The 25,301-nt window shown below is 42.7% G+C and overlaps 2 protein-coding genes across 6 annotated transcripts; one reads left to right on the forward strand and one right to left on the reverse strand.

Annotated features, from left to right (window-relative positions):
• Nucleotides 1-636: 636 nt before the first annotated feature.
• si:dkey-262k9.2 lies at nt 637-14,034 on the forward strand. 4 transcript variants are annotated; one of them, XM_035163708.2, is made up of 8 exons: nt 637-789; nt 7,199-7,259; nt 7,650-7,685; nt 8,645-8,677; nt 9,984-10,052; nt 10,193-10,261; nt 10,461-10,503; nt 11,732-14,034. In XM_035163708.2, exons 2-8 carry the CDS (start codon nt 7,208-7,210, stop codon nt 11,775-11,777), a joined length of 348 nt encoding a protein of 115 aa, XP_035019599.2. In that variant the 5' UTR covers nt 637-789; nt 7,199-7,207; the 3' UTR covers nt 11,778-14,034. The 4 variants fall into 4 exon arrangements, with proteins under 4 accessions (XP_035019599.2, XP_035019602.2, XP_035019601.2 ...); XM_035163711.2 differs by lacking the exon at nt 637-789 and adding an exon at nt 3,250-3,556; XM_035163710.2 differs by lacking the exon at nt 637-789 and adding an exon at nt 3,251-3,454.
• A 280-nt stretch (nt 14,035-14,314) lies between these two features.
• On the reverse strand, nt 14,315-21,605 carry fxyd5 (FXYD domain containing ion transport regulator 5). 2 transcript variants are annotated; one of them, XM_035163706.2, is made up of 10 exons: nt 21,431-21,605; nt 20,106-20,151; nt 17,710-17,796; nt 17,307-17,426; nt 17,157-17,207; nt 16,494-16,568; nt 16,038-16,067; nt 15,261-15,335; nt 15,110-15,155; nt 14,315-14,755 (listed from the first exon to the last, which is right to left on the reverse strand). In XM_035163706.2, exons 1-10 carry the CDS (start codon nt 21,482-21,484, stop codon nt 14,731-14,733), a joined length of 609 nt encoding a protein of 202 aa, XP_035019597.2. In that variant the 5' UTR covers nt 21,485-21,605; the 3' UTR covers nt 14,315-14,730. The 2 variants fall into 2 exon arrangements, with proteins under 2 accessions (XP_035019597.2, XP_035019598.2); XM_035163707.2 differs by lacking the exon at nt 21,431-21,605 and adding an exon at nt 21,312-21,382.
• Between the last annotated feature and the right edge of the window lie 3,696 nt (nt 21,606-25,301).

Below are 25,301 nucleotides of genomic sequence, written 5' to 3' on the forward strand. Positions count from 1 at the left end.
CGGAGAGGAGCATGTTCACTGGTGTGTCATGGTCTGCGCTGGTGATCACCATCTGGCTGACAGCAGTCTGGTTAGGGAAGTGAGGAGTGACGGGATAGTAGCGCGTCCCCCAGGAGGACACGTCATGGAGAAAGCTGTGGTCACAGCCAGTGTGTGTGCAGAATGAGGCGAGGACTGTCACAGGCTTTGTAGACATCACACTGAGGAGACTGGAGGAGCGATCACTGGCAATTCCCACAGACGATGGCAGGTGAACAGTCTTCGACTGGCTGGCAGAGAGGAAGATGCGCTGCGTGAAGCTGGTCTCCAGAACCTTCACGGGGACGATGGTCCAAACACCAGTGGCTGTGACCGTCACTTGATGGTTAACATTTGCTGCTGGGTCATTGTGAGGGGGAAACATCATCAGAAACGTCCGACCAGGACTGGCCCCACATAGGCCTGCAGAGGAGAATAAATAAATAAAATCTTAAATTCAACATAGACATTGTGTTTCTGCAGGAAAAGTGCATTTGAAGTAAACAAATTATTTTATGACAGTTAACACACTGCACAATGAGGAAGTGTCCCAGTGAGCACAGTTACACTACTTGTGTAACAGAGATAAGACGGCGGTGTCAGATTTCAACAAGCTCAGCAGCCAATGGAGGACACAGTTCCTGGTTCCTGACTGAGTACACCTGTGTTAACGTGCACACTCACTCAGGCAGTTTCCATGATAACAAGGATCTTGGTGTGTGAGCAGTGACAGACCAGCAGAGACAATCCTAAACAACAGCCCAGTTCAATGTAAGTTTACCTTTCGGCCTATGTATGTGTTGGGAGTTATCTGCATAGGAATATTGCTTACTTTCTGTCAGGTTGATTTTTAAACACAAGTTTACATTGTCGTCATTGTAAACAGTGGTAAAAGTTACAATTTAAATATATATATATATATATAAGAGGATTGTGTACTTTAAGCAAATATGTTTGGTGTAGTGCTTCACTTCTTCAGGTACAGTTGTGTATATTACATAATTAAAAAGGCAACAGAGTTGTTTCCCCAAGAAGACAATTACAGACAATAATTCCCTTTAACAGCTCGCAGATTATCTTTTGTCGTGACCACGGACTGAGACGTAGCCGCACCTCGGTCATCACTCAGAACCAGAGACAAATACAAGTGCTGGGGGGGGGACAGCTGAAGTGTTGAGACTTGAGAGGTGCAGGTGAGGAGGCGCGCGTGTGTGTGTGTGTGTGTGTGTGAGTGAGTGAGTGAGTGAGTGTGAGTGTGTGTGTGTGTGTGTGAGAGAGAGAGCAAAGTCTGCCTCTTAATGTGGATGCAAATGTCGCCTGATCTGGTTTAACTGCGACCCAACGCCTGCAGACAGCGGCTCGTGAACCGCGACACTCACCGAGTCCCAGGAGCCACAAGCGGAGCGGCAGCAGCACGAACCGCATTTCTGCACCGGAAGAGACAGGTCACATGAAAAGAAGCGAGAAAAAAACCCTGCGTTAACTTCCCCCCCCCTGCAGCTGGTAGATTCCACTAACACAGGGGAAAGAGCCAATATCGATACGTATTGATAGAGTAACGCAGCGCGCTCACAGGAACGCGGTGGTGACAGCAGCCAATCAGCGCCCGTACTTGGTAAGTTTGCCGATGACGTCGTCAGGGGTGGACAGCAGGTGCCAGGTGATCTTCGGACGTTCCCATTGCGCGTTTGGCTTGTGACGTCATTGTTGGTGTCTTCATGTAGACAAAAACAAAACAAAACATGGATGTTCTAAAAAAAAAAAGTGTAGTATTTAGGGTCAGGAGCGTTGAAACGACACCTCGTCACCTCTTTCCAATATTTGCACGGTAACAAAGAGCAAAGGAAAGCGATCAGGAGGCCTGCACTACGAAGCCAGGATTGAGTTATTGAGATCACTTCAAGTTTAACTCTTCAGCATTCAGAAGCTGGTTAACTTCTAACCGGGGTAAATCACTATGGTAACTTCGGAGCAGGTTAAGTTCGAGATAAGAATCAGAACTTGTCACGGCCCAACTACTGACCAATCAGATCACTGGAAGTCATCAATCTACAGGATCCTAACAGGGACAAAAGAGTTAAGGCCACAGTAAAATAAGAAATAATTAACGTTTTTTTCCGGTGGCCAAGAGAGCACAACGAACTGCAAATAAAGAAAACATATACAAATAGAAAAAACATATGTAAATTGCGAAAACAGCTTCATCACTTTGATGTCACATGCGATGCAAAAAGTTACAACACACGGAAATGAAGAAAGCCGCAGCAAATTTCGTAAAACGACAATGTTTCCAGGGGACCCAAAAAAGTGATTAACCCGGCTGTCGTTCAATGCTTTGTGAAGTTATTGAAGTCTGCTACTCGCCAGTGGGGATGGAAGTTCACAAAGCATTGAACTACAGCCAGGTTCATCACTTTTTCGGGTTACCTGGAAAAATGTTGTTTTTTGTTTCGTTTTCGCTATTTGCATCGCATTTCTGTATTTCGCATTTGTATTTGTGACTTTTTACTGCGCATGTGTCGTCCAATTGATGAAGTAGTTTTCTTAATTTGCATGGGTTTTTCAAATTTTTTCATTTGCAATGCGTTGAGCTCTCTCAGCCACGGTAGTATTTCGGGTCAGGAGGATTTAAACAACACCTCATGACAAAGAACAAAGGAGCACGATCAGGAGGCCTGCGCTACGATAACTTCAAGTTTAGCTCTTCAAGTTTCAGTACGAAGCTGGTTCAGAAAGCTTGGAACCTGTAAACAATGGAACCACTGACCTATCAGATCACTGGAAAACCAGAATCATCAATACATGATCCAGACATGGACAAAAGAGTTTAGTAATAACCTACAGTAATAACCTAAAGTTTAACTCTTGACCATGGTAACGTTGGAGCAGGTTAAGTTCAAGGTTAGAATCCGTCAGTTCACTGGAAGTCATCGGTGTACAGGATCCTAACCGGGACAAAAGAGTTAAGGCCACAGTAAAATAAGAAATAATGAATGTCAGCAGATATCTTCATACACGACTGGAATTGTTTTGCTGTTCCAGATTTTTCATGTGTCCACTCTGGACTTTTTGCAAGTGACAAAAGTGTGAGGAAGTTCACATTAAAAATAGGGGAATTAATCACCAGTTATTATTCAACTTTAACCTGAATGAACACAACTTCCCATATAGGCTATTTAACTCTTATGTTGTTGTGCAGCATCAGTATTTTAACCTTATTGTTTGCAGGAAATCAGAGCAGAGTTCAGAGAAAACACACGGAGGTAGTTCCCGCTGACAGGCGAGCGCTGAGGGGCAGTTCAGCTCTGAATGAGGTGGCTGTAAATCCCCTCTTATTGTAGGTGAGAGTAAAGTTGAGCAGAATTTGGCGCACACAGCAGAAGCAGCTCTTCCTGAGAACGAGGCAGCTCATCTCCTCCACTGACCTTCATCTCTGGTGAGTGAGTGCGTCAAGTTTCAGGGCAGAGAGGATATTATATGAAAAAAGACTTTCATCATCTCAAAAGGAGAACATTACAACTGGCTTTCTCTTGCATAGGTAGGTTATCGATTGGTGTTTTTAAATGTAATGTAATACACAATTACTACCCGTGGTTGTTTTTGTTGGATAATGAGAAACAGTCTATATCCTGTGCAGTGCTGCTTTTTCATTCTATTTCCTCCTATTTCTTTTATTTTTTCTGTCTCACCAACTTCATCCAACTCTATGTGAGTAACTTTTCAGAGTGTGGAAAGTTATTTCAGCTCTAAACAGCCGCAGCTCTGTTTGTTTCACTGTGAGTCAGTGTGACACCTTTTTTTACATCCATTCAAATCTGCACACTTCCTCCTGAAGATGAGCGTGCGGTACAGAAATGAATAGAACTTACCCACCTATCCGCACACACTGCAGCACCCCTCGTTCCACTTCCTGTGGGTTCATGTGGCATCATTTACTACCTAAATGTGAGTCTGCAGTCAAATAACAGTGTAGTTTCTGCTGCTGTTACTTGTGTCAGAGGTGAAGGAGATGGCACCAGATCCGCGGTGATCTTCTCCGCTGAGTTTTGTTTTGCTTGTTTGTTGAGGGAGAGATGATGCGTTGTCAGACAGCTCAGCGTGTCTGAGACAGCAGCTTTGTCTCCATCTGATAAAGAAGTAAATCTGAGGTGTACGTGCCCAGTGTGCCGTATGTTCCGAATCCGGCTATTTGCGGTGTTTTGGTCAAAACAGAGGCAATCGTGAGATATGTTCAATCTTGTATCTATTAACAGAAAGAGAGAGAGAGAGAGAGAGAGAGAACGAGAACGAGAACGAGAGAGGGAGTCTTGCACAAATACAGGATACCCAACACGGCTGTCATTGTCACACGCACACACTCATATCCTCTGAGTTGTTTCACTCTCGGCCTATTTCTGCTCAACAAGTCATTCACAACCCATTTGCTCTGGAAACAACGACTCAGTTTGCAGACTGGTTGTTTGTGAGCAGCGGATTGCTCACTGGCATGCACGGCACCGACTGAGGTATTGTGAATCTGCTTTTCCCAATCAGGTTTTTTGTTTTTATTTCATCATTGCTTTCCTTGTTACTTTTGTAGCGGTCCATTGGCAGCTCACTTAGATAAACAGCCACTGTAGAGATGGCAGAGTTGAGCAAACATTTCAATAAGACTATTTTCTGTCTTCATCGGAGCAGAGTGAGCTACCACTTTTATAAAAATTGATGAACAACAAATGATCTGAGTGCTTTTCTCGTCCCCGCTTCTCTCCCTCCTTGTTGTGCGCTCAGTCTTCTTAGAGCAAGCCTGTTTCAGTGTTGACACATCGGCGCAATAATCAGAGTTTATCTTTGCTATCTACTCCCTCCTTTCTCTCAACTCGTATCTGTTTTTATGAAGGCTACAGCAATTCTGATATCTTTGCATGTACGCAGCGCCTATCGCCGGTGTCAACGTCTTGTCAGTGGTGCACAGGGGTTGAGCAGATGGTCGTTATCTGTGCGAGCAGATAAGAGAGTGGTAGTCTGTGTCTCTGCATGCAGGTCTGTTTATGTACATGCAGCGAACCTCTGTTTGTGTGTGTGTTTTGTTGATGTAGATTGTATTGGAGGGAGGTGGAAGGTGTTCAGCATTCACATTTAAACTTGGTAAACAAGATTTAGGCGTTTTCTGCGGGGGCCGGCCTGACCAGACTGGAATGAGGTTCGGGGTTAACCCTGTCAGTGGAAAAGTGCACTGGGGAAAACTGAACAAAAACAAGACTCCTCCACCCTCGAGCCACAGCACAGTGTATGCCTCTCTTGCAGCACTATGCTCTCCGGTTGTGTGATTTGTACGTTTCTAAATTTACTGGCTATGATCTTTTACATCTCCAGCCAGAAGGCAACTGGTATGTCGGGCTCTGGCGTTAATTCAATTGGTATTCAAATGTACAAGAATACATTACCCAATCTGAAAAAAAGCTAATACAGGCGTCAGGAGCCATTTTAATGTGGAAGCAGTGGGCTGGGTTGATAAATATTTCCAAATTGGATCAGCTTATTATTTCACCCAAAGTGACTCTGAAAAGCAAATTGGATACAGAGGGGGATTTTATTTGCGGCTTCTTAGGTTATTTGTGTTTGGAGATTTAGTGCAGCTATTCAGGAGGCCAGAACAGCCCACACTGCACTCCCTCCTCAATCAGCCTCACTCGTGTGATTAACATCTTTTTTTTTTTTTTCAATATAGCCAACCAAAATAGTTCTTAATGCTGTTCTGCTAATTTACCATGAAGATAATCTTGTTGTGGACTGAGCCGCACTCGTTTCCTAGGCAGGGTGGACATTTGTCTCGCATGAACCACGTCAGCGCCAACAACCGTGGCAGCATTTTACGGATAAGATTGCTGTTTATGGACAGATTCCTGATGCTGTCGTCTTTCCTAAAACTGCCAAAAACCTTATTATGAGAATAAATTGATGTTGAGTAGTGTCTCCGTTCCTAATGTCAATGCCACTTCCTTTTTCGTTCCCCAAATATGGTTATTGTGAGTTTAATCCGCTTCCTTAAATTGTAGGAAACTGTGACGGTAACTGCAGGGTGGGTGTTTAGAGGTTTGCTGCTGAGGCCTGTTTGAGAACCCTGCGCCTTAACCACGTGGGTCACTCCAGTTATTTTCCCAGTCATTAACTATGGAGGAAACAAGGACACAATGAGCATGGCGAACAATGAAGAGGCGCCTACAGTACAACGTTTGGCACAAAGGTCAATGGGAGAGTTCCCTCTGTGTACACTATCAAACGTTGCTTGAATAACTATTGGTTCCTGAGCCCGTGCCAGCCCCAGTGGCTAAATCTGACCAATGAGGCATCATCCGGGACCTGGACCAGAAGAGAGGTCATTCCCATGTTTTCCCATTTTAAAAATATCAGCATTCATATTGTGTTGGAAACAGCTGGGGCTTTGTTTGGCAGCTTATGAACATCTGCGTTTCACATCTACAGCGTGGTCACTGAGAGCGGAGGTAGAGTTTGTCTTGGGCCCTGTGCCATGAGGAAGCTAGGACTGTTTTCCTTAAGAACAACGACACACACAAACTGGAATCTGAGCCAAGATATCTTAAATAAGATATAGCTGGCAGATGCGTGTGTGTTTATGTAAGTTAAATAAAGCTTTTTCCTTTACCAATTAGTTTGACAACAATATTGTTCAGCAGGACACAATATTTAAATAAAAAACATAAACATGATTCTTTTTTTTTTTTAACCTGTGGAAATTATTATTGGATATGTTTTTTGTTTGCGAAACACCTGACCTGGCACCTGAGCTGTGGAGTGAGAGGAAAATGTTGAATAGACACTCGTTGCCAGCCGACGGTGACAGAGATCTCAACACTTTTTTCTGCTGAGCACTATGGGAAACAAGTCATTCACCCACCCTCCTCTTGCCGACGCCCACCTCAGATTGCAATCTAGATTTGCATGCACATGCTAAACCAGTTAAAACGGTACAGGGACTGGTTTGCTCAGAAAGTTCCTGGTTTTCCAACGACTCGCAAATGTGATTCTGAAACTCAAGTCAAGTCCCAATAATAGACAGCGTTTCTGCTTTCCATCACACTCCCATCTTTAAACCAAAACACCAAGATTTCACACACATCAATGGCTCTGAATATTAATAGCAGGTATTTTTAACTTGGCTTCTCTTCCCCCTTCACAGCATTTGAAGATGATGCGATTGGTGTTCCTGTGTCTGCTGCTGCTGCTGCCAGCCGCTTCTGGTATGTTCTCATCTCTGTGACGCTTTCAGGTGATAAATATCTAATCAGGGTCTGCGCGTCCCTGCGCTGGCATGTTTTTCTCACCTACCTGTGTGTGAGCACCGTCTGTGCTGCATGCAACAGGATTAGTGTATGCACTCCCTTTAGAATTGTACTGCCACGTAAAAAAGAAAGGGTGCTACAGTGAAAGAGGACAAAGTGTAGGCACCCTAAGAATAAAATTAAAGAAAAAACGCACAGTGCAATTAGCAAACAATATTCCCATTGCTTTACTTGGTTGTTGTAACGCATACCAGAGAAGTGCAGCATGAAAAATACTAAATTAAAGGATGCCATGTAACTTACTGTAACCCAAATACTTATTATAATGAATATTAATCTTTTTTGCAGCGGCTTCAGAAGAGACAGAGGGATCGGGTGATGACGGTACGTGATTCATCTTATTTATGAACCAGGAAAAGACAGAAATACTTTACGAAGCTTTTCACTCAGCTTGGCACAGGTGGAATGTAACTTTTTGTAACAGTGTTGCAGCTAAAACCATTCATTTATACAAACTAATCTTATTTAACTTAACGGACTCAATTTTACTCAACACCAGCAAAGAAAAATATTTAGTACATTTGTTTTGAAAGAAATTATGTCATTATGTAATTTTCATCCTCAGGTCCTCTTGCTTGTCTCAACACGTTTCTTGTACTAATAACGTCAGTTTCGAGATTTTGCCTGCGTTGTAACTTGGGGTGAGCTTAGTGGGTCCTTCAGGCCACGTGTTGGGTATGATTATCACGTGTCAAGGGTCACACCAGACATGGAAATGACCTTGTGGATTTCATGTCAAATACAAAACACGTGATGTACATATATAACTCAGCCGGCGGGGGGTAGGGGGGTGGGGGACCTGGTGCTCAGCTTGAGCAGCTGCACTATTTTATTTAATACACTTGTAGCTCTCCCACTTCTTATTTAATAGTTTCCCTTCCTCTTTCTGGGTTTTGCCATCAACTAACAGTTTTGGTCTCTCTCTCTCTCTCTCTCTCTCTATATATATATATATATATATATATATACTCTGGCTGTAATTTCTTGTTTTCAGTTTTGTTCTTTCCTACACTTTAGATTTCTTGTGCATGGTTTCCTGTGTGCAATATTGATTCTTGTTTATAGTTCATTTTTTGCTTGCAGACCTCTTGGCCCTAAACTGACTTCATAAAACCCTCAATCAATACTGTTGCTAAAAGATTAAATGTGGTGTCTATATGCTGACTCTTATCCAGGAGGAGAAGTCTTGCACTATTATGATCTGCCAAAAAATGCTCAACAACCAAGGAGTCTGCATTTCTGTTCCATAGAAGGCTAATTTGTTTTTCTGTCTTATTTTGCAGAAATGGACGACGAAGATTATACTGTGAAAAAGGGTGAGTTCTCAAGAATAGGTCAGAGTATGATTTTTCTATATTCGTTTGCGTCACACCCACAAACACATTAATGGCTGCTATTCATAGGAGAGTATGTGTACTGTTCTGGCCCCTGTCACGTTGTCAGTAAGTCAGCATTATGTATAGGGTGTTTCAGAGATGTGTGAAGGGCTGTGGCCCCTCCTCCCAACCATTAAACGCCGAACAGAATCAATTAGCTCCCTGGAGGAGCCCCGCGGATTCTGCCGAAAGGCCAATGAACACGTCGACATCTCCACCATCCTGTCGGTCAGCTAATCAACATTGGCATTCTCATTCTCTCTCCACGCCTCTGTCTGTCACTCCTCATCTTCCCTTTGATTGACATTTGATAGAATCACAGATCTGTTTGGAACACGGCTGCAGCCGCACGGTTCTCGGAGAAGCAGCTCTGAAGCCTCAAGCCTCTGAAGACGCAGACACATTAATTCAACTTAATATACGTTAACATTAAGTTAATTCCACGTGTTTGTCATTTTTCCTCGAGTAAATATTAAATGAGTCAACAACTCTCAAGTCAAGATGATTACCTGCAGGACAACATTTTGGCAAATATGCTTCTTCTCGCTCTTGCTGAGAGTCAGATAAGAAAATTAATACCACTCTCGTGTCTGTGTGGTAAATCTGAAGCTACAGCCGGAAGTCAGTTAGCTGAGCTCAGAACAAAGAGTGGAAAAGGGGTCACAGCTTAACTGGCTCTGTCAAAAAGTAACAAAATTCACCTAGCAGCACCTCTAAAGCTCACTAATTATAATGTTATATCTTGTTTATTTAATCCAGACAAAAAACATTTAAAACACACATATTGTGGTTTTTGAACAGATTAGCCAAACAAGTGTGTTCATTTGATATCACTGCGGGATGCCTGTCAACATCTGGTAAACTGACTGCCAATGAAAATTATCAGCTAACTCTGGTGCATTTACATTTTTATGACTATTGATTAATGCACATTGTCTCTTTTCAAATAGAAAGATAAAAAAAATGAATAAGATGTTGGTTGTTGGGCTGCTGGCTGTGGCTTCATATTCATTTTACAAACACCAGTCTGGTATCAATCCTCTCATCTCACTCTCAGCGAGAAAGCTGATCACCATGTTTCCCAAACTGTAGAACGAGAATGACTTCAAACCTCAAACATAGCTGGTACTGTTGTAGTAGAAGTGCTACTTTAAGTGTAATTTGGGTGGTTGAAATATGTAGTGAAAAATGAAATGTACATCTGAAATTGGCATAACTCTGTGTTCTCTCTTTGCATGGTTTCCAGATATTCACAACGCAACCTTCCGTGGTACTTCACTCTTAGATAAAACTAAAGGTGAAGAAGACAAATCAGGTGAGACATATATTTTATTATAAATGCCAATATTCAGCGAAAGTATTGGTAATACAGATCAATAAATATGAAGGATTCATATCGTAGTGGTATCCCCTAATACTCCTTGTTCAATACACCATGTGTGTTTCATCCTATAGATCAGCTCACCATGATTATCATCATTGTAGCTGTGACTGTGTTGACTCTCTCAGTTGCAACAATAATCAGTAAGTACTCCGTCTTTTGCCAGTGAAATGTGAAATAATGGTTGTTTCATTCACACAGTTGACAAATGCTCCGCTGTAGAGACATCCATTGCTTGGCCTGAATCACCCTGTGTGCCTTGTGAACCTGCTAATACCTAAACAAATAGGAACTTTTCTCTTGCGTATCCGTGACCTTTCTCCATTTTTCTCCCCCTCGCAGCTGTAATATTGGTGAGACGCCACTTGAACAGTCGGCAGCAAGGGTAAGGTCAAACTTCAAAGCTTACAAAGTTGATTATACATTTTCTTCTGTTTGTCGTTCTTTTTTAATTGGATTTGAAATATGTCATCTAATTATTATATTTATTTCATCTCTTACCGCCAACCAGATTTTCTTTCTCTGTACAGCTAATGCTCATACGTTATCTGTAAGACATGCGTGCTCCATTAGAGGCTAAGTCAGCCTGCAGGTGACAGAACCAGTCTGATGGGTAACAGCCTTTCTGCTGCCTTGCACATTTGTTTGACTTCATCCAACTTGTCAACATCAAAATCTGGAAAAAAAAAAACCTTGAAAACACAACCAGCATCCACCCATCTGAGCCCGTCCAGACTTGTATTGCAATTAGCATCACCGCCTGAGGCCTTACACCACCACCACCACTGAACATTCCCCTCCTCCAACCCTTTCCATCTTAGACATCCAACAATAGCCATAAGACAGGGCCGCTCTGTTTGACCGAATTGGGACAAGACCTAACCTGCTCAACGCTTACCTCATGGACTTCAGCGAAGCCCGAGGAGATGACTCCACTCAGGAATCAAACAACCCTGTACACATGATCCTGGCGTCATGACAACAATCTGCCAACAGCGATCAGACAGCAGAACAGCCTGAACCAGTTATACAGAGACGCTCTCTCTGACGCTGTTCTTGTTTAACCACAGTTAGCTGAGGTCTGCACAGTAATCAGGACGTTTTGTTCTGGCATGCCGTCACACGTGACCTGCAGGTTGGGTCAGAGAGGTTACACACGCAGTTCAAGTTAGTTCCCGGAGATCCTCCCGCAGCGGGGAGCCGCCATTGTGGAGCAGACACCCAAGTCAATCTGCAAGGGTTAAATTCCTCCACGGGATTACTGGCTGCCTCCCAGGGCTGCCGTCAGCTCTGGCAGTGTTTGGTGCTGACTGATCGCTCTACTGAAAAGAGGCTTAATCACACAGCAACCTCTGGCTTGTTGGATCAACAGTGCCTTTCCAGGTTTATAAGTCCCACCTGGGGATGAGGTGTATTTTGAGGGGATGCAGTCTCTGTGCACCTGTCAGGAGCCGTGCAGCACGAGGCAGACGTGTTTTTCCTTAATTCTGACGCACGGGGTGATATGGGGGGGGGGGGAAGCTCCTCGTGTCTTCCGTCTCTGTGCTAACAAACTGAGAACGAGCCTAATAATATCTCTAAATGATGGCATGCTTCTGTTTCTGCCCCTTCAGGATCTACTCCGTGCCCGCAGAGCAGGAACACAAAGGGGCCATCTAGTTCCTGGCGGAGCAGCAGTTATATAACACACGGGAAGGAGAGGAGCGATGCACTGTGCTACGTCATCTCCCGCTCTCTGACTCAGGACGTCTTTGCACAACAGCCTGCTTCTCACCTTTCAGTTCATTGCTCACTCCTACACAACCTCATATCAATGCATATGCAATGTTTTATGTTTTCTTTACTCTATACTTTTGTCTACATGTTTCCCCGCCATTTTGTTCTCCACACACATGCGGTTTAGCCCGGGACATTGGGAACACATTCAAACCTTCTAATTGGATTCTATTTGAGGAATCCAAATCAAAGCCAGTGGAAATGGCTTAAAACGTCTTTTGTTAAAAGGGATGATTTCGCACAGCCAGAGCTCCCCCTTCTTTTTTTTTTTACTACCTGATACAAGAAATTACTCCCACCAGCTCTGGAAACTATATTTGCATTTGATTTGGTGCATGTGGAACAGACCTGACATGTGAAATGGTGGTTGAGTGAGACAAACCATGCTAATCTACACTAAGCCAGCCCAGTGCTCACTTCACTCTCCTATTCACCTGTCTGACGACTTCTGTTCCCGGCCCATTAGGAATAACGAGAGGCAGTGCACTCGGAAGATAAAAACCTGTTCCCTGTCTTCTCAACCTCTGTAGGAAAAAAGAAACCAGTGGAAATAGCCAGTGTGAACGCCTTATTGCAAGGCAGCAAATTAATGGGCTGCCGTGAATGAATTGTTTTCTTTTTTCCGCCCTTCCTTTGGGTTTGGAAAGTCTTTCACTTCAGTCTCGCAGATTATAAATGGCTCTGAATGTTGTAGAGGGTTAGATTGATGCCTCACACACTGGTAGAGAGAAGCTGGGTGTGAGGGAGGGATCAAATCTTGCAGATCAAATAAAAGTGTTGGGGGTGATTGGGTAAATACCAACAATGCCTTTGTTTCAATCACTCAGAGCATGATGGCTTCTCTGGTTCCATTGAAATGAAAATCAATCACGGCCTGTGCAGAAAAGCTGTCTCTCTCTTTCTCTAAGAACCCAAAGCGCTGGTTTGCTCTAATGCAGAGGGGGTCTCACTGTTTAAAGTGGAGGAGGCGACACACCCCTGTTCGACACGTCAGTTTTTCATTTGTGGCTTCATGTGGAGTCAGCAACACTGGGCAGGGCAACGCTGGCTCCACTCCAGACAGACGTGAGGCCAAAAACTATTATGTTACGTCTTCATCAGGGTTTGCAGTGACTGCAGGTCTGAAACATCCCAGTTTATTTGAACACAAACGAGCAGATGGGCAGATCCTGTTGATGCTTTTGTTTTACTGTTTTTTTTCGAGCCCCGTGTGATGTTACACTGTGTTACTTCTCAAAATCATAGTGTCGGCCGGTAAGCCTTACAATCGGTGCCAGCATTTCAAAGGCAGGACAATTGGACAATATAAAACATTTCAGTTTTCTATGTCTGTATAGTCTATATAATCAGATTTACTTATTTTTTACTTTGAATTTCACTCATATTTCTGTCAGACCAACACGACCCAGTGCGACATTTGAATGCAGCAGTGAGTTGTTTGTGAAGCACAGACACCAGTGGGAATTTTTTTTTTTTACAGTATTTCGTCCAAAATCTTCTCTGCACCTCTCTGCTGTGACACTACTCATGTAAATCTCCTGTATCATATGTAACTATTGAGCTTCAGTTCTATCTCAGCGTGACGTAAGTGGAAAGGGTCATGTTTTTATTTTTTAATATCTTTTTCTGTCAATATGATTATATGCAGTGATTCCATCTTTTTATCTAATATATTGAATTATCAGATTTACTGATCTATGCATTTGTCCAAACTATATTTGGCGAAATAAATGTTCTTTTTTTTTAATGTTGAGTTTAAGGGGCATGGTCTTCACTGTTGGTTAATAAGCATTGTGTATGAAAGTTGTGGGTGGGACTCAGTTATTTGCCTTTTATGTAAAATACAAATTTTCATTTGGTCGTTTATATGCACTATGCAGATTGACCCACATGTATTCTTTGTGCCAAGGACACTCAAGTTAGTTTTTCCTCATATAATAATTGACAGTATGTAACACATGACCCGGAAAACTATTGCAGCAGGAGACTTTATATCAATGAATTAATTCCATTTGCACAGTTGAATTATATCTTTGGTTTTGTTCGGATAGCAATTAAAAACATCGATTACAATATTATTATGTAGCTTTGCTGACTTGCATTGTGTTTATTTTTACCATTAAAGCTGTTATTAAATGTGCTCGGTTTCTCCCAGTTTGTTGTCTCCACCGTTTTGATGCCATATGGATGCAGAGATAATGCGCCTGTGGATCTTGTTTAATCTACGGCTTAATTCACTTACAAGCATAGAGCCACTAAGAGGATTTGACACCGCTTACCAAACATCAGGTTTTTTCCCGTTCAGATTGAAATTGTAGGGTACGCAGGGAGAAGAAGTGACCCGGCTTCACTTTACTTTCGATCCTGAACAGAGTGTGTCAGTGTTGTGCAAGAATGTCAAATAAGGGAACGCCACAGGGTTATTCTTCATAACCTTTAATAATAATCCTGGCTGTGAGACGCCGGTGCTGATGGCTGTGTTATCAGTTATAAGATGCAAAGGTCATTAGACACAAGGCCGCTCCATGGCTGAAGGTGTGATTAAAATAATGATTCATCTTTTTATTATTTGTCAGGATAAATAATCACTTTACCTTTTTTTTTTTTTGGAGCAAAGTAAAGAAATAAGTGACACAGATAAAGCCGGTTATGGTTCCAGCTTTTCTCGTAATTCATGTGTGTGTGACACTGTGACACACTCGGCCCACATGCACACACATGTCGCTGGGTATTGGTGTTGGTGGAGTGTTTTTCCGCTGATGGACTGACTGGTTTCTGTGTCACTGTGTGCATGCTCTCTTTCTCTCTTTCTCTCTTTCTCTCTCTCCCTCTTTCTTCATCTTTGGTCCACTCGATATGACCTGGAAAGCAAATACACAAATCAAACACTGCGCCTCAGTTATGAAAACAAGCGAGGTGCTGTGCAGTTGTTGCAGCTGCTCCGTTACGCTTTTTGCTCGACAAATAGCTCAATCATAATCTTTCTGATCTATTAATCATCACAGAGGTTTTAGTCAGCATTCTGTTGAGCTACCATGGCCTGTGTCTGATGTGACTGATTGTTTGCCATACATCATCCAGTAGCCTGTGATATAAATTACTTCACTCGCTCAACTGCAGCATGATATAAGCACCGTGCACAATGGACTGTATATTATCCACTTTTTGTGTTTCAGCATTTAACATCATTCAGGATTAGGACTGTGCATATTTACTTTGAAGACCTGTTGCGACACTTGGGCGGCCGACAGACTTTGCCACCTGCAGTTCGAGAGAAGAAAAGGAGTGAGAAGGGCGGTTGGATACGATTACACTTGATTACGAGGGATTACAAAACACAGAGGTGGTTCTCAGTGTCATACTTACAGCTCATGACCATTATGCCCATGATGAAGAGCACTCCTGCGATGGCCAGACCAGCGTGGCGCAGGGACTCGTAATCTGGAGCATGCGAAACACACATCAAACACTCAACTGGACGCTACGACTAACAACAGAAACTAGAACGGCACTCGGAGCGCACACCTCCACCAAGGCCCAGCAGTCACAATATGAAGCCACATTTAAAACCAGGGGATCTGACTTTTTGTCTGGAGCTGCACTAAATCACACACTCTTAGAACTATGAGTCCCCTAAACATATCTGATTTTCTTCATCAAGATACATCAATTATTTCATGAAAAACGCCGTATCTCAGCGTGTGAAGTGAATAAAAAAGACATAATAATAACTGTTCAAGAAAAAGAAAAAGTTCTTCCTTTGGTCAAGCCCCACACCTACATAAACAAAGTATTTTTTGTGTAATCCTGCAAACTAACAAAAAAAAAATAATATTAGATCCCTAAACATGCCCAATTTTTTAATCAAGATCCATAAATTATTCTTTGAGAAATCAAGGAAAATGTTGAATCAAACCTCCTAATGTTCAAGAAAATTAAATCAGTTCTTCCTTGACCCATTCCGCCATCTCCCATGAGTTTCATGGTAATCCGTCAAGAAGTTTTTGTGTAATCATGCAAACTAACAAACAAACAAGGCCTGAGTGCATTATTAAAGTAGTAATCCTGCTCGCTAACAAACTAATAGATGAAAACATAACCTCCTTGGCAGAAGTAACAGCACAGTCAAGTCAAGCCTCTTACCATAGGTGAAATCCTCGTCCCTCTTCGGATCTATAGGAAGTAAAATTAGAAAGAAAAGCAGTGAATTAGGTTCGTCTGTAGAACACAGGAAGCCTCTGAAAGGAAATAAAACAGGGGCGAGGATCACCAGGGAACAACAGGCAGAGATGGCGTGGCACAGCTACTGGCCCCTGTGACATGCTGCTGCTGCTGCTGCTGCTGCTGGTGTATCAAAAGCCATATCTACAGTATACGGCACAGCGTGAGGACACAAACGTCTCATCTCTCCGTGCATAGAGTACAATCAAGCATTAATCTGCTGGCAAGAGAGGAAGCGAGGTGCTCTGTTCTACCACTGTGCTCTTTGTTTGGAAGACGGGGAATAGTGACACTGTCAGTCGGCCCCGAGATAACAATAAAACGGCGTCGCCTGTGGCATTTAAGGTAACTATACGGAGCAGGGACATCTTTACTTACCCCAGACGACAGCTTGACGGGTGTCCTTTGTGGTGGTTTTCTCAGTTATGGATCGGGTGGATGTCGCTGTGGACGCTGAATGGAAACAGACATTGAAAACATTAGTTTCCTCTGCTCCTTTACTCCGTTCATCAAATAGTTTATAAATTTAATATTCATAATGCACAGTTCTATAATGCAAAAGCATCATTTCATACATTGGAACATATTTTTTCTGGGACATTTTGACTTCTTATCTTTCTAGTCCACGCATAATGACTTCCTGTTAAACTGCAGGTGCGTTCCTATGTTTGACTCCATTTTTAATTGAATCTCTGAATATTTTAGTGTGAGGACTCTCAAAGAAGATTCAGGCTGAGACTTTTTTTAAAGCACATCAGTGTCTCTCTCCGTTTCTCTCTCTCTCTCTGTTTCCTCGGGTGCTGCAAAACGCTGCAGAAACACTCCTCCCTGTATCTCAACAAGGACAGGGAGTTTAACATTTTCTAATTAGCTCATAATGAGTTTTAAAGCTCTCGGCATGCTTGATGGGAGGCTTTGCTATACTGGTGTGAGGGGATGTTGTAGTTGACTGGAGTGTTCTCAGTCTGATATGTACCAGTCAAACTCAATGGCTCCACCAGCTGGTGTTTAAAGAAGTGAGGGAGAGGCTCGGGCTGTTACCTTGAGTGGATGTGAGCTCTGGTTGTGGTTTTGGTGTTTTCTCTGTGGCCGCTAAAGAGACAGAAGCAGATACAAAAATTGCATGAGTTTAAATTAACTTTACTGATGTTATGTAAATATATGTACTGTGCTCACGGCACATGGGTCCACCTGATGAGGTCTTGGAGATGTTCGCTGGGCTGCTGGTGCTCACGGGTCGTTTTGTGGCTCTTTCAGTTTTCGGAGAAGAGTTGACGAAATCTCTAGTGACTCTGCTCAGGTCTAAACTTCCTGTCACACAGAGGAAACAACTGAATATTAACCTGGCAGAAAGAAAGACAGACAGAAAGAAGAAGAAAAAAAAGAAACACAGAAAGCAAGACAGACAGACAGACAGACAGACAGACAGACAGATAGACAGACAGACAGACAGACAGACAGACAGACAGACAGACAGACAGACAGAAGACAGACAGACAGACAGACAGACAGACAGACAGAACAGACAGACAGACAGACAGGTAGACAGACAGACAGACAGACAGACAGATAGATAGATAGATGGGGACAGTACCAATTGTTTCCACTGTTTGCATATTTTCCGTGACGCTGCTCACAGGCTCCATCTGATCTGCGGCCGATGGAGTCTGAGCCCTCGACACTGCGTGGAAAATAAAAACGACACATTTGAATCACGAAGAACGGGAGTTGTGATGAAGCCTCACGACGAGGCCTCCAGACTCTTCACCTCAAAGGAGGAACAATGCACGGCCTTGTTTATTAACCCAGTGACTTTCTCAAACAATGCTGTGATGGATTCCAGAGCAGAGACTGCGTCTGACCATGCAGGGAGAGAGAGAGAGAGAGAGAGAGAGAGAGAGAGAGAGAGAGAGAGGCCTGCAGATGCACGGAGAGCAGGTCACAGTCGTAGTCGTGTGAGCTGCACAGTCACAAAGAAGTGGCTCTTAGGAAAACCTCTGGCTACAACAGAGCTGGTTTGTTGTGTGAGGCGGCGGCACAGTGAGGCCGTTGTGTGTCTACTCACTCAGCACCTTCCAATTAATGCTGCAGCTTTATAAAACCTCCACTTTCTCAGGCTGATGCTCTGATTCCAACTACTTTAATGAACCCACAATAGTGTAACATATAGCAATTACATTGTTCCATATATATGCCTCCTACTGTGTAATTTACCTATTCATATATATATCATATTGCATACCATACCTACTACCTCCTACTAAATCTATCATATACTAAATACTATCAGTCTATATATGCAAAAATAAGTATATGTTAATTTCAATATCTTCTCATATATCTTCACATATATTATGTTCATGTTCTCTACATTTTTATTTAATTTAAATTGTATTGCCCCAGTGTGGGTTTGTTTGAAACATGTTATTAAAATAATGTTTAGAGTCACAGCTTTAAAATGTTATATCCCATGTATATAAGATAAAATTGGACTTCCGTCAGTGATATATATCTATATATATACAACTGTAGTGTGTGTGTGTGTGTGTGTGTGACAGAGAGAGAGGGAACCAAATGTCCCACAATGTAATGAATATTAAGTATATTACTGAATTTTCTTACAGTTAAATATTTGTGACAAATCTTTCAAGTTCTTTAAAGGGGAACATCCACCTATTTTTCATATGAAGATCAATTTAGTCATAGCCAAAAGTTCTACCCATCCAGTGGAACAGTGGTTTAATGTTTTCTGTGACTCTGGGGGAGGAAAAAAAGAACCCTTTTAATGTCAAAGGGACATTTACCAGGCTGTTATTGGGTCTAACTCAGGTTTTACTGGGGACTGAACATTGAGATGTCCCTGCCTCGGCAGTATCTGTTTCGAAATGACATTTGATCTTTAACAAGTCCCTTAACTTTATGTTGATGATGAACTCAATAGTTTGCTTCCATTTCCAGGTGCTAGTTTCCAAGTTGCAGCTTAAAGTGACAAATTGTGACTTTTGAAATAAATAAATAACGATATATTGAACTCATAAGAAATTTATCACAACGAACATCACTTGGTCTTGTCAGGTAGGCAACTTTACTGACCTTCACTATTTGTGCTACTCACATAGAAAAGATGATTTTCTGCCCTCTGGCCTCAGGGGGACACGGAAAAGACAAAGAGTCGATATCTTTAATCATCGTTATACATTTTTTATTATTTCAGACTTTTGCTCCTGGGTGAAGGTTGTGTTTTTCAAACTCTTAATGATAAACAGCAAATCATTTGATAAATCTGAAGTGGACCAATTATGTGTTTGACCTCGTTAGACTGTATTTACACAACCTTTAAGCACTACATCAATATATATCGGATTTTTTCTTGTATTGCCGCTGATAAAAAATGTGATAATTATTGATATTGTTTTATTTCCCAGCCCTAATTTCTACTTTAACTACGATTGGTTTAATTACTCCACAGTGTTACGATCTAGTGCACAGCCTCTTTTCTATTGGAGCTTCTATTGTCTCATCAACCGTCTTGAAGCTCATAACATATGTTTAGGTCACAGATGTAAAGTGTGTGTCTGAAAGAAAAACCCACAAGTTTTTTATTCTTAAACACTTTCCTCTTTTTTTAACAGTTTATCTTCAGAATCCTCAAAGCCTCCTCCAACCATCTGGATTTAAACAAAATGTGTCTGTCCACTGCACGATAACAACGATTTTCAGTTCTCATCCCAAGTAGCAACCCTGTTTCCTACAGGTAACTGGCGGGCTGCCATCTTTGTCTTGATTTGAAATAAGAGGTGAAAAATGTGTTTCATTGTTCAGCTGACTGAATATTTGTTCATCCAGATGGTTTAAAGAGTCTTTGTGGTGAGTCTGAATATCACGCCAAGTGTTTTCAAACATGATTGTGTGTTTTAGAGGAGATTGTATACACTGGTATTGTGATTTGTGGACCAGAGGCCAGTCATTAGTGCCACTTTGTGTACTCACCTTTGAACATGACAAACAGGAAGACAGTCAAGGAAGCCAAATGAATCTGGAAGAAAAACATAAGAGGAAGAGGAGGTGAAATCCCGTTGTGGAAAGAGGAAGGCCTGGTCATATCTATGTCTCTGACTGCAGTTTCAACACAAACTGTGGCTGTAAGACTGAACAAAATAAAGACAGATCATCTAAATGCTGCAGAGGATGGAGCAGAAAAGAAATGTCTGCTACTTTGTACACAATCTCTTTAGCCATGTTATAATTGTATATCCAGGGCCTGGCACTGGCACATTAAAGAATCAGCAAGACTCTGGAACATTTTGTTCACTGTAAATCCAGCCGACAGGAAGACGCACTCATTGAGGTTACCGCCACGTGGCCACTTCTCCTTCCTCCTCGAGCACGCAGGCACCCACACACGCAGCCTGACAGAAAACCGATTTTCACTTTGAATGTCAAACCATATAACTTAAACATATCGAAACTGTAGTTGTTTTTTGGGGGGATTTGTCAAAAAAAACGAGTGATTGAAGATGCACACTGCGAGCGCCATCCTCCCACACGAGCCTGTTACGAGCTTTGTGGCACTATTGATCACACTTCATCCCCCTTTTTTTTTTTTAAGCCGCCACTGTCGCCAATTAAAAACAGCATCGGAGGATGTGTCAAAACAATTATTTGTAACATAATAGAAATCCTGCGCCGGTGAGCAGCATTCTCCCTCCACCAAAAAACTGTGGAAAAACAAACTTCTTCCTCCCCCTCACAACACACTGACCCCAGCTTGAAACGAAACACTATATGGAAAAAAGAAATGTGAAAAATAACCTGCACGATATTGTGGTTTTTAGCATTGCAAATGACAACAACTGCCAAGCAAGGTACAGCAAAGGCAGGTGGGGTAACAGATGGAGGTCTGGGCTGGTGGCTTGTTTAAATCCACCCCCAGCACAAAATGAATCGATCTTTGACCTATCCTGGTGGCAGCTCGTCCTCCAGGCTCGCAGCAGGGTGACAGGTGAGTGTCTGTGGCCATCATGAGCTGTGACAGCTCAGATTAGCCGGGTCTTGCCAATCTACATTTAACTCCAGAGCATATGTCAAGATGAGGCCTCTTTCCCCTGGGCTGTACAGGCGTCTCTCTCGCTGTCTCCCTTCCCCTGGCCTGACCCCCCTGCCTGTTTGTCGCATCCAGCTCACTCACTCACTCACTCTCTCTCTCTGTCTGTCTGTTCATCCGTTTGTCTTGTCATCCTCCATCAATCTCCTCCTCTCAGTCACCAAAACACCCCCCGGCCCTCTGGTATTTAGTCCAGGCTGTTACGCTTTACCTTAGTCTCCATCCTGTGAGGTGCCGCCGCCCAGAGATTCATCTGCAGCCTCATCGTCCACAATGCCTCCCCTCTGTGTGTGTGTGTGCGACTTCTGACGTGGGGTGAACTGCTCACCAACCACACCCATGAGAGAACTCATCATCACGACTTCCTCGTCCAATTGTCTGAACTCTTGTTTCACTCTTTCCCTCACCCACTCTTCCTCATACCATGCCCTCCTCCTCCTCCTCCTCTTTCTGTTGTACACTCTCACTCTCTCTGTGATGATTTGTGTGCACGTGTGTGTGTGTGTGTGATAGAACTGTCTCCCAGCATGATGGCTTCCCTCTTTATTTCTGTATTTATTACACCACACTCTCTGTGGTTTGGTGCCCGCGTGTTTGCCTGTCTGTCATCCTGTCTGCTCCACCTGTCTATTTCCGTGTTTGTACAATCTTTTCCATCCACGAGTCCGTCTGCCATCTGTCCTCAATGTTGCTGTCTCAATGTCCCTAACACACAAATGAATTCCCTTATTATAATGGGAGACTGTTGATGTGTTTACGCTGTGAAAATGCAGCACATGTTGTTGGATATATTAATTATACGGCCTCTTTATAACGGTGAGGATTCTTATTGGATAATTTCCCTTCAACCTGCTGACACTGGGGATGATCTGATGTGCAGCATGCGTGGCTGTGAAGTTCTGTTCTTTACTTTAAATACCAACCTTTTGAACGAGCATCCAAAGAAGCAGTTCAGTTCCGTCAGTACGTTTCTGTTCTGTTTTTTAAAACCTCATTAAAAAGTCCATCTTGCCTTTTAAGAAACGCACCTAACGCCACGACATATCACCACGGTGTAGTGCAGTAACTCAGCGACATAACCAACCTGTTAAATCTACGTTTTTGTTCTATTTATTTTTTCAATTACGGCTTCAAGGCTGCAGGGTTGGTCTGTGTGTGTGTGTGTGTGTGTGTGTGTGTGTGTGTGTGTGTGTGTGTGTGAAACAACAGCATGACCACACCGGGAAACACAAACCAGGACTGTTACAGCACACAAAGCCTGCAATTCATCCACACTCTCAGAGGACAGTCTTTGTCCAGAGTGCCGAGGACGCTTTTGAGTCAGCTTGTCCTCGAGTCACATTCTCTAAGCAAATATTCAACACTTTATAATAAACATCTTAAAATACAGTTCACTTCCATCCTGACCCTCTTTACTGGAAACAGATTGTCTCCAACACAAAATATGAGTTGACTCATTTAAATCCCATTCCTGCAACACAACACTCTTTCTTTATCTTATGCTTCCAGCTAATTATACTATGAGATGTACCCAGACAGAAGTAATTAGTTACTGATCACAATCTGTTTAGACACCGAAACGATTAGAGGCACAACAATCTATTTATAAATGTGATTTCATACATCTGTACTTAATCATTTTATCTGTTTTTCCCTTTGATCACTCTCTCTGCAACATGATTATTTCCATCCATCCATCCACACTGCACCTACAGTCAATTTAGAGTCTCTGAATCTACATGTCCTTGGACTGTGGGAGGAGAATGGAGAAACTTGAAGAAAACCCACAACCCACACGGACACAATGAGAATGTGCAGTATCCCGGCCGAGCCACTTACATGAAAACACCATTTATTTTGGCAATGTACTTCATATCAGATAATTATTTTGTGCATGGATACAGGTTACAGGATACACATTTGAAAATATATTTCAGACATAGGTGCACACAGTGGAGTTTTTCAATAGTAATGATAGAAAATATAAAAGATACATCCAGGTTTAAGTGGGGCTTGAAAAAAAATAGATTTGTAAAGGTATTTAGCTTTAAACCAGGAGAGAAATGTCTGTCTGGATATTTATTTTAAAGTTTCCATCAACGAACAAATGTAAGTGTTTTGCAATCTCTCTATTAGTGTGTCAACTTCTCCATTTTTAATGCGCACATGCACACGAATTCAGTAACATTCTTTCCTCCACATTGAAGACATCCTCAGTGTGAACAACAGGATATGAGTCATAACAACTGGCAGAAAAATCCTGTTATACTTAGTAAAAGATGCGGTCGCTTTTGATTTGATTTCAAAACTTCAAATTGCAGAAAGCTGAATAACGAGAGCGAGGACGGCTTCGCAGCGATTCGAGTTAAGTTTGAGTTAGTTTCCCACATGGCAGCACAACCTGTTAAAGCGATAAAGGGATATTAGTCAATCTCGTATGAGTTTTTTTTAAACCTTCAGGAGAGGAGTGAAACGGAGTTGAGGTTATTAAAGTCTCATTTGTTTCTCTTTGACGTAATTGCACACTCATGCAGCCGCTGTGTTCGAGCTTCCTTCAGGTTCTTATGAACACAACATATCAAAATGTCCATGATGCCGATGAGGAAAAATAGAAGTTGTCATACAGTATTGAGCTGTCAAGCCTTCAGTTTAGCAGATTACCTCTCCCGCCTGAGCTGAGACGATGCATCATGAGCAGTCTTTGGTATGAACGCGGCAGTCAGCTTGACAGGAACTTAAACAATTGCTCAGTAATGAGACAAACACACCTTGACAGCTCATGATGGAGAATAGTGAGTGTAATTGAGAGAACGCAGCCTAGTGAAACATTGAGATTTATCTCCAGGCAGTCAGGCCCCATTGAGGAAACAGAATTTTGTAGGTTAGACAAATGTATGGACCATAACAACTTCATCAGGATTTAATGCCATCTCTCACACACAGTGATTAAATATTTCCATAGCAGTAATGACACAATAGGAAAAGAAGCTGAAGAAGCGGGTCCTCATTGGGCGTAAAGAGTGAGTACTCGTGAGACCAATGACCAATTGAGGATAAAGCAGAAGCTGAGAGCAGAAGCACGGTGTGTGCGTAACAGCGGTGAACAGCCCAGTGACTATAATGTAGCAGGAGGCTAAAAGGACAGAGGAAACATTGAGGAGGTTTCTGATACACAAATTTACACAAATACACAGAGAACACAAACCCTATTATTATAACACAGGTAGAAAGACAGTACTCTGAGTGTTCAGAGCTGGTGTCAATGGCAGCAGCAGTCTACAGCTTAACACACATGTAATCAATAGATATATTGGTCATATATACTGTATATACTGGGTAGGGTTTCACCCCAAGTCCAGCACCCTGAGACTGTACAATAAGCAGAAGAAGGGAGGCTGAGAACTAGGGAGGGTCAGAGCCACTATCCAGTAAGAAACAAAGATCCAGTAGTACATCAGGAAGATGGCCCCAAGTGATGATCTGCTAAGTGAATACCTCAGACAGCAGAAACCCGATGAGGAGGAAGAACCATCATGGAAGGAGAAGCCCCTGCACCGCATGTATCACTGACATAGTGGTCCAAACCACCATCTGGAAGAGACTGGTCTGAATGACAGCACAGAGGCACTAATCATGGCAGCACAAGATCAATAGTGGCCTGGGGTCTACCACACCAGACAGGACCCCAGGCGCAGGCTGCACATGGAATGCCAGTGAACAGGAACATCTGTGGGCTGGAAGTTCCCAGGTCGAAATGCAAGACACCTCAGAAGGCGGTTCAGAATGAGCTCAAATCCTGTGGGACGTCCAGATCTAGACCGATGAAATGGGGAAGGCTAACCAACAGGACATCGTGGTGGTCGACAAACAGGCAGTCGAAAAAGGCAATTGCGGTAGATGTAGTGATCCCAAGTGGCAGCAACATCAAGAGGGAGGAACACAAGAAGCTCAAGCAATACCAAGGCCTGAAAGAGGAGCTAGAGAAGATGGGGCTGTCAGCTCCTAACTGGGAGAGTGACTCCAGCAGATTCCAGGAACAACATCTGAGATCTCTGATGAGGAACAGCTAAGATTCTGCAGGA

The sequence above is a fragment of the Hippoglossus stenolepis genome, chromosome 8 (assembly GCF_022539355.2).
Source record: "Hippoglossus stenolepis isolate QCI-W04-F060 chromosome 8, HSTE1.2, whole genome shotgun sequence".
Taxonomy (NCBI): domain Eukaryota; kingdom Metazoa; phylum Chordata; class Actinopteri; order Pleuronectiformes; family Pleuronectidae; genus Hippoglossus; species Hippoglossus stenolepis.

Bases quoted from the DNA above. Each gene is read 5' to 3' on its own strand.
- si:dkey-262k9.2 (XM_035163708.2), top strand. From the start codon at position 7,208: ATGATGCGATTGGTGTTCCTGTGTCTGCTGCTGCTGCTGCCAGCCGCT. The intron at 7,260-7,649 runs GTATGTTCTCAT...TCTTTTTTGCAG, and splicing joins GCTGCTGCCAGCCGCTTCTG to CGGCTTCAGAAGAGACAGAG. The intron at 10,262-10,460 runs GTAAGTACTCCG...TCCCCCTCGCAG, and splicing joins CTCAGTTGCAACAATAATCA to CTGTAATATTGGTGAGACGC.
- fxyd5 (XM_035163706.2), bottom strand. From the start codon at position 21,484: ATGAGGCTGCAGATGAATCTCTGGGCGGCGGCACCTCACAGGATGGAG. The intron at 17,208-17,306 runs GTGGACCCATGT...CTGTCTCTTTAG, and splicing joins CATCTCCAAGACCTCATCAG to CGGCCACAGAGAAAACACCA. The intron at 16,068-16,493 runs GTAAGTAAAGAT...TACTTCCTATAG, and splicing joins CCGTCAAGCTGTCGTCTGGG to ATCCGAAGAGGGACGAGGAT.